The sequence below is a fragment of the Solanum tuberosum genome, unplaced genomic scaffold (assembly GCF_000226075.1).
Source record: "Solanum tuberosum cultivar DM 1-3 516 R44 unplaced genomic scaffold, SolTub_3.0 scf00078, whole genome shotgun sequence".
Classification (NCBI taxonomy): Eukaryota; Viridiplantae; Streptophyta; class Magnoliopsida; order Solanales; family Solanaceae; genus Solanum; species Solanum tuberosum.
The window spans coordinates 1,365,096-1,374,343 of NW_006239005.1; the positions used below are offsets into that span (position 1 = coordinate 1,365,096).

The window sequence follows — 9,248 nt, forward strand, 5'->3', positions numbered from 1 at the left end:
TTAAGGTGTAACATAGCTTGGTATTATGACACTATTAAATGGGGAAGTAATACAACGTGTAAGGAGTTTATAACACAATGTTAGTGGCACACATGACTATAGTGTACACTGGGGAACCAACATAGCTGTTTGTACAACAAACCATACAGCTCCAAAAATGAATCTGTAGTCTTCCAGAACTACAGCAAACCCTCCACCTTAAGATTTTGTAACTTGTTGCATCCTGTCGATGTTGTTATCAACAAAAGATTCTTTACACTTCACATTAATTCCACACCTTTGACGCGGCATTAAGGTTGAAAGCCAAGATTTAGTGATTGCAATCATCTTTCTACCAAGGTTTTAGGTCACCAACTGGACCAGCAGTCCAGTTTAAGATCTTCTCCCCAGGCGTCAAGTAAACGCTCCTGTCATGTGGCAGTTTACGAGCAAGTCCATTCAAAATTTGATGGAAAGCATCACCTGATTGAGCAGGTTGTGGAAACAACATTGCCTGCTTCATTGAAGGGTTGGCAAGCAATCTCTGCTTCCTCAATATTTCTTCTGGTGGAATAGAAGTGAGAATAGTATCTAAATTTGGAACGTCCTTCTCGGCTACAAAAACACCAATCTCTTCCCAGGGGATTGCATCAGCAAATGGCAAGACAATATCATCTGCAATGATAACAGGGATGCATCCAAATATAACTGCTTCAACCAATCTTGGGCTCCATGGTGCCCACCCAAGTGGGCACAAGCAAAAGATGGCTCGCTGCATGTCCTCGTAGTAGGTAGTTGGATGCTCCGTAGAAATATCAAAAAGAGGATTGTCCTTAAAGTTCTCCCACACTGCTGCCCGGGCACCTCTGAAAATATAAATAAGCATCAGGTACCTTGTCATAAAGCATACTAGATTTTTAGGGAGGTCAACAAAGAAAATTAAAATGTTTCCCCGAACTTGAGTTGGATTTTCAGCTACACTCGAGACTTTTGCGGGGTTCCTTTTACCCATTTGAAATATTTTGAAGTAGAATAATATATCACCCTAAACTCTGGCGTGGCATAAATAACCAATTGAGTATTTGGTGGTGTTTTACAAGCGCTTCTACATATTATTTACATTAAAAACTTGTTTTTTCTTTCCTTTCTATATTAGACAATATATAAATACCCCCATCAACTTGTCATCTTTTATCTTCTACAGTACACTTCAACTTTCCGGGGGTAGGACTTGCCTTGGAATGGAATTACTACCACCCCAAGAGACTAATGCAGACACTGGTGGGGGTAATGCAGAAGAAAGGGTGGGTGGTGGAAAGATTTCTGGTGGATTTATGCTGGGCCTAATTTCCAGTGAAGAAAAGTAACAGGTAGGAGGAGGAGCCAAGATAAGAAAAAGAACAAAAGAAGAGTAGAATTAAAACAAAGAAAGTTGAAACCTTTCACATGAAAGAAATGTTGTTAAACAATTTACCTTTCCTCATTTCATGCGCTTTTTTAGACGCTCACACACTATCTGTGCCACATGGGCTCAAAAAGTGGTATTAATATCACTTCAAACTAGTTTAGGGGTAATAGCATAAGCATATCTAGAATTTCAAGAGGATGGGTGCAGTGTACTACCATTTGATTTAATGCTATACAAAATTTCCATGACAACAGCTTGACAAGTGAACTATAACTAATACAATTATCACAGAAAAGTATATATTATTATACTTCAAATTATTCTTAACAACTTTGTATACTTTAACTATCAGCACCATTATTTGAAGACAATCACTTTACAAATAAAACAAATTGAAGAAAAAGAAAATGGGAAATGTCTAACATACCCCTCTACTTTCATTTGTTGTTCAAGTCTATCCCCCGTTATACTTTTTAGCTATTTTTATCCCTGCCATTAGGCAAGGTTCTAAATTTCCCCCTACTTTGACGGAGATGACACGTGGCGGCATCTGAGTGAAAGAACTAACCCAACACTAAATTACCCATCAGACTCCCCCATTCCAAATTAATACACCCACACCCCTCACCCACACAAATTAAAAACCCCAAACAACGGAAGCTCCTTCCTCCAAAATATGGAAATGACCAAATATGGTGGTCCTCAAAATTAGCACCAAATTCTTCCAACATGCCATAGTTAATCTCCTTTGATTTAAGCACACACAACACCACGATCCAATTTTCAAGCAACAATGCTTAAAAAAAATTCAAGATAGACAATTCAAGCTCAAAGAACTCCAAGTTCACAGTGATATTCGCAAGCTCCATTATCAACAGCAACCATTGGATTAATGCTCAACTTTTCAACAACAAAGTACTATCAAATTCTTCAATTTCGAATTTTCAAACATAGAAGCACAAACAGAATTTCCCACGCTTAGTAGCTCGGACTTGATTTACCAAGGAACCCAGCAGCTCTTTAACTTGTGAATCTTCTTTAATGGTGATTTCACCAATCACCATCACCTTCTTCACTGATTCATCCCAACCTCCATGATAAAGAAAGTTCAGCAAGATCTAAGGATTGGGTTTTCAAAAGGGAAAATGAAATTTCTGCTGATATTTCTAGAATTTGATGAATAGCTATTTACCTTTTCAACAGGTATTCTAGTTGTTGATATATTTACCTCTTCCTGGTGGTTCTCTATTAGATGTATTTTTGAGAGGTCCAAAAGTTGTCTTTGAGAAATTAAAACAAATGAGGCAGGAAAGGGGAGAGTCAACTTTTTGTGAGTTCTACGAAGTTATTTTGGAGAAAAATCTAAAAGAAAAAAGTGAGGAAGAGAATAAAGAGATCACCAGCAATTGAGGAGATAAAAGATTCTCAGTGATGGTGTTGTGTCCGGTGGTCCATCCCGCTGAAGATGGTCTTTTGCTATTTTTGGGTCATGGGTTCAAGTTATGTCACATTGGCATATGTTTCAATGTGGAGTGGGGGTCTGATGGGTTATGGATCGGGGATGTGTAATTTAGTGTTTGGTTGCTTCTTTCACTCTGGCGATGCCACGTGTCATTTCTGTCAAAGTAAGGCCAAAAAGTAAAATGGGTGATAGATTTGAACAATAAACGAAAGCTAAGGGGGTATATTCAATCCATTTCCAAAAAGAAAAAGATGCTTTAATTGGTTAGTAGTACGGACTACGGAAAGCTTGTCTCACTCATGATAAACTTCAAACAAAGGGTTTTCAGCTATGTTCTAGGTGCTTTCTATGCCATCAGGAAGCTGAAACCAATGGCCATCTTTTCTTGCTTTGTTCAATTACCAGACAGCTATGACAAATTTTTGCAGCTCTTGCTCAAATTGTTTGGGTGATGCCCCAGAGTACTTTTGACCTAATATGTAGTTGGAACAATATACAAGGAGAAACTTGTCACAAAGAGTGGTGGAAGATTGTTCCAGCTTGCATGTGGCGGACAATTCGTATAGAAAGGAATCCAAGATATTTTGAAGGCAGGGGCAGTTCAATCCAGACGATCAAGCGCTCCTGTATTTCTCTTCTTTATTTTCGGTGTAAAGAACAGTAGTTGATGATGTTGAATCATTACTAGACTTTTTAGCCTCTTTGTAAGTTTTGTTCGGGCTGTATCTATAGATATGATATACCAGGCCTTTTCTAGGGTGCTGACGAATATAATATGTTACTAATTTCAAAAAAAAAAAAAAGAGACAATAAAATATATGAACTTTTGTCCATAAATATGTTGTCATTGAAATGGAGAGGAAGGAGAAAATATCTTTTCAATGATAAAGATAGGGATAATACATACAAATCCTGTTGTTTTTTAAGAGATGGTGCAACAAAGAAGTTGAAAGTAGTGATTGAAATTGTCTCTACAATTTTATTAAGCATCGAACTTTAAATAAGCAACTTGAAAACATAATTAGCAAAAAATCAGCATAACAAAAATTCAAAAAATTAAAATATCTCGACAAACTAAAAAATTTAATAGAAATTTTAAATTTAAAAAAGTAGATTCACCCTAAAACTAAGCAGCTTATTGTGCTAAAAAAATGTAGTTGTAACTTAAGAAAATTTCAACACTCCTCCTTTGCTTCAGTTCCTGCAATCTAAAAAAAGTAGATCCTCAACTTATGTTTGTGCTTGAAGATTGTTATTAAACTTGCACACTTTCCTAACATGGCATGCACCCTATCCTTTAATTTGTTCTTTCTCAACCTTACAATATTCTTTATTTTTGTTCTTCTTCGTAAACAAAACGGACTGAATTTTCAATGGCTTCTTCCTTGGCCTTTCCTTTCCCTTCTTCTTTTTCTGCTACTCTTTTCTTCCTCTCGCTCTTCTCCGTCACAGAGAAATTGTTTTGTGTGGTTCCTTTAAACTAAACCCCCTTAACAAGAATTAATCTGGGTTCACCTTCCTTTTTTCATAAAGGAAAATATGCATGGTTCACCAGTGGATGATGAAGGAACTTAAGGGGAGAAGCTTTAGAGATAGAGAGGGTACCTATGTGATCTCCTTGGAATTACAAATAGAAAGAGAGAGAGGATGAGTCAAGAGGGATGAAGGGATAACCAGAGAAGAGGAGAAGGGAATGACAAGGACTTTCTGGTGGTGGTGGTTCTTGCAGTAGAGGGTGAGTGGTGATATGGTGGTTCGCCAGTGGATTTGTCAAAAAAGAAAAGGAACAGAAAATATTTTTTTGTCAGTTTAAGTTGTAATGAAATTTAATAAGCTGCAAATAATTGTGATGGTTTGAACTTATTTTTTCCCCTCTCATACCTTTCAAAGAGAGAGAGCACACTTTTGTGCCACGTCATGACTCAAGGGTGCAAATATTCCACTTTGAAAAAGTTCAGGGGTAATAGGATCCCACAAAGATCACATATGTAACTCAAAGTCCAACTCAAGTTCAATGGTGTACTTATGCTTTCTTTTTCTTTTCTTTTCTGAGAGAGTAGTAACAGCGGGATACTTGCACTTTTCCCAAAAAAATTATCGATCTCTTCAGGGAAGAGAGACACCTTGGTCCCAGAATCTTGATAATTCTAGCAATTCAGTTTAACATCTCAATGACTCAATCTACTTGGTGATCACCGTTCGTGACTTCTTAGGGAAGTTAGTTGTCTTTTGAAATAGAATTTTTTTTTTTTGAAATAGTTAGGGAAGTTAGTTGTCTTAATCAATTTAAGTTCTAGCATTTAGAATCAAATGTGGTTTAATCATAGACATGAGACATGAGGATACCTCGCATAATAACCACCTTCTGGATCATTTCCTACATCATAGAACAAGCCACGGAAGTAAACAAAGATGGATCGCGGAATATCTGGAGGGATGAAGTGGGATTGCATTTTCTGTGGAGGAGCATAGGGAGGAATTGTAATTGAACCATCCTTCAAACACACGTGATTTCTTTGTCCAAAAGTTTGAACTAAAGTTGAACGCTGGAGCAATGGAAGAATTCCCCTCCCAATAGCTTTTTCCTCCTGCAATTGCATGAAGTGATCAGATGTAACCACTCACTCTCAGTCCTTAAGTAATGATGGAAATTTACAGTTAAGAAATAAGAAATTGTGAGTAATCCTTTAGGATCTCCACTACCTTTTTAGTGAAATACATTTAAAAGATAAGTTGGATGTGCATATCCATTAATCTGTGTTTTGTGTGTGCCAGAAACAGAATAAAAAAGAAAGTGTAGAGAGAGAGAGGAAACTTATTCTCACTTGATAATGAAAACAAGCAGCAAAATCATGTGGGACAATGAAGAAGTGATCAGCGCCCTCTGTCCTATTCCAATAAGGCCAGTTAGAAGCAATAAGTTGTATTGCACTCCTCATCATTCGTGGTGACTTGAAGGGTAAAGGAAGGCCATTTGGTGTCAGGTCACAAGTGGTGTAAACAGGGGTGTAGAACCAATCAGCTTCCTCAGGATTAAGGGTTCGTACAGGGCTAGATAAGAGGAAACGATGCATATAGATCTCTGCAGCAAACATGTGACTGAGACATCGTGGGTCTTTCTGAAGAATTTTCTTGTTGTATTTGCTGGGAAGCTCATATACAAAAACTTTTAACCTCCCAACAGGATCATCTTCCAAGACATCACCAGCACTACCTGAATTGCAGAAATGGAAGGAAAGTAGATGACTTTATAGAGTTCAAAGCAAGTGTTCATATCCTTATCGGCTAACCTAATTTAAATGCTAAAAGACAAGATTATGTTGTCAGACATGCAAAGTGACTGAAAGGAAAATCATGCTCTTTAAGCCTTTATTCTAAAAGATTTAGCATCTTAGAAGGCTCAGAAGAATATAATTACATTAAATCTTTTTGCAGTATACATTATATCACAGGAGAATTTTTCATTTTGGTAAAAAAGTGTTGCTTTACACTCAGAAGGATGACACTGCCATAGCACTTGTAACATTAAAAGTTTTCACCAACATAATATCTATGCGGTTGCAACTACCATTCATCCACGCACCAAATCTTTTAACTCCCGAGTAAACACACATACATAGACCAATAGGTCCTAATGGGATTCTTGTTAATAGTATGAATTGACCAAAAAAAAAGTATAAAACTAGCTATACCACCACAAAGTTTCCAACCTTCTCTTTTTCCTTGTGAAGACAATGTTTTCAAGGCATCAATCAAGAAAAAACATGTAAGGAAAGATCAAGGTGATGAAGGTCAAGCGATTCACTTTTTGAAAGAGCACAGGACATTGAAACACAAAACTCTCTAGCGCCCTTTATCAAAGGGCAGACTTGGCACAAAAGTTGTAACATCTCACTTCTTTAGGTTCTACTATTAGGATCCCTAGCTACCTACAATCCAGCAAAATACACATCTTGGCCAATGGTTACTGGATGTCTTCATCCTGTTGCAATTCCCTAAAAGCGCCTGCAAGCATACCACTTAAGCTTTTCCTAGATGTTAAAAAGGAAGTGTCCTCAAACATAATGGCAACATTTAGGAAACAAGTTACTCCCCAAACCTCATTTAGCAGCTGAGCCATCAACCTAGCTAGAACAAAAGTAAATCTTCCAACTCTTCAAATCTAAAGCACAAATAGCTGTCAGAAACTTACGTATCAGAGACCATACATACTACAAAGACCCACTCTCTTTAGAGGCAAAATCCATCATTATCTGATCAAGGTCTGGACATTAGATTTAAGATTTAAAACCGTATGACGGAAAACCACTATCCCCACTACTAATCAGATAACTAACGCCCCACAAAACAAATTGTCTACTCAGTACTCTTCCTCACACTCTTTAGTTGTACTGCCATGCTACCATAGTAAGGTATAAATCCTTGAAATAAAGAAAATGTTTGAAAGGAGGGAATAATCACCTATTTCTTTCCTCCTTTCTTTAATGAAGAATGATCACCTACTTTAATCAACCATCCAGGACCAATATAAGCTAAATTGATGCCAAGGGCTGTAAATGGGTTCATCAAGCTGAATATCTAGATGACTAGGTGTCTCAGAGTTAATCGATTCAATTATCTACAAGCATGAGGCTGACTCAAACTCTAAAATTTGATACAAGTCCAATATGAAAACTGAAACATGATATGAGTTCCTTAAGTAAAGGCTCATTCGGAACACAAGATTTACATTATAGAGTTTGAAACTGGGAGAAAAATACATCTTTTTCGAACTCCAGATGAATAGATAGATCTTATACTTTGTGTCTTTGATGTGCCTATTCCGAACTCAAAGAATTAAATCTAAAAGCAAATTGAAAAAACTATACACACCGACTAAAAAGAATACAAGTTAATTTTAATCATCTTATTAATACAGAGATTGACTAAAGAACTTCCAAGCAGAACACCTCACTAGTTCTGTCGGCTTAGTTCTAAGGCAAGCTCCAGTTTTTGAGCTTGTCTTTACAATCAATCTTAACCAAGATTCACTGACTTTTGGACCGAATTGTTTATTTAAGATAGATGTTAGAGCTCTAGTTGTGAGACCTCCAGTGCTACTATCTATTCCTTTCCCGCTCACCTAACTACACTACCAGTGTATCGACTGATCCACGCCACATATATTCTGGATCTAAATGATCTTGTCAGCATCTATCAAGGATGCACAAAGCTAAGATACTGAAAATAGACCAATATGCAGAGAGACTATAATTGACCTACAAAATCCCATCCATATCCTTTATTCTAAAACCTTCTAAATTGTGTCCAAGTAGCCCCATCTTCTGTCTATGTGAAGAATGTGAGGTTAACGTCCAAAAGGCATCATGTATCACAGTCAGGGTGTAAATCACAATTTAGCTGATTTGCCTAAGCAACTCATTTTCTGGGTCTAACTAGTAGGTTAAGATCAACAAACAACGCCCAAGTATTGGGTCTGAAAACACATTTAAAATGTAGACATCGTCATTATATAAGCAGCTAAGCAAGTCAGCTATTACCAGACTATGTCACGACTATATATAAATTTGATGCTAAACCACCACATATTGTATGTATACGGAATTGCAAGGTTGAAGTTACAAAAGTAACAGAGACACAGTTGAGCAAGACTTCGAATGATGCCAGCATAATTAACCTTGAAGCTCTAAAACACAAACCTATGTAAAACCAAGATAAAGTTTCAACCTTTACCACTAAGGGCATATGGCTATGATCACCTGGATTCAGATTCAGAACCAGAACCAGCTGAATAAAAAAAAATGCAATTTTTTCTCCAGTTCACATCAAAACCCTAGCTTGTGAATTGTGATCTAAAGAGAGAAATAGTTACCTGAGATTCTCTCAGTACGTTGAGTCTTATGAAATTTGAAGGCTTCAGTTCCCAGCAAGAACGCAAGATGAAGAAGCACAAGAAAACCCCAGCTCCAATTCCTCATCTTTGAGCAAAACAAACAAAGCAGTATACAATGATCAATAAAAATGACAACTTTAAAGCATATGTCAGCTTACAAATTTGTTAATAATATAATAATAATAATAATAATAATAAAAGGTAAGAAGAATCTATAGTTGGAGGGTCAATAAACAGTAGTTGTTGTTTTTTTTTTTCACAACAAAGACAGCACACATGAAAAGACAATGAAATGCTGCTGATTTTTGAAGAAATTGAGAGAAATTTGCTTCAAGAAAAAGATAGAAAGGGTAGGTCAAAGGGGATTTTGTTGTTCTAGTTTGGTTGTCAAATGTCACTTTTGAAAAAAAAAAAAAAACAGATTTCTCCTGACTCCCGAAGTTTCGTTGAAACTCGATTAAATTTAGATCACACATTAAACTCATTTGAAGGTGACACTTCTAACT

The 9,248-nt window shown here is 36.8% G+C and overlaps 1 protein-coding gene across 1 annotated transcript; it reads right to left on the reverse strand.

Moving 5' to 3' along the window:
* On the reverse strand, positions 1-8,997 carry LOC102591657 (probable beta-1,4-xylosyltransferase IRX10L). Its single transcript, XM_006346565.2, has 4 exons — positions 8,722-8,997; positions 5,675-6,063; positions 5,196-5,437; positions 1-845 (listed from the first exon to the last, which is right to left on the reverse strand). The coding sequence occupies exons 1-4, from the start codon at positions 8,825-8,827 to the stop codon at positions 332-334; spliced, it is 1,251 nt and encodes a 416-aa protein (XP_006346627.1). The 5' UTR covers positions 8,828-8,997; the 3' UTR covers positions 1-331.
* Between the last annotated feature and the right edge of the window lie 251 nt (positions 8,998-9,248).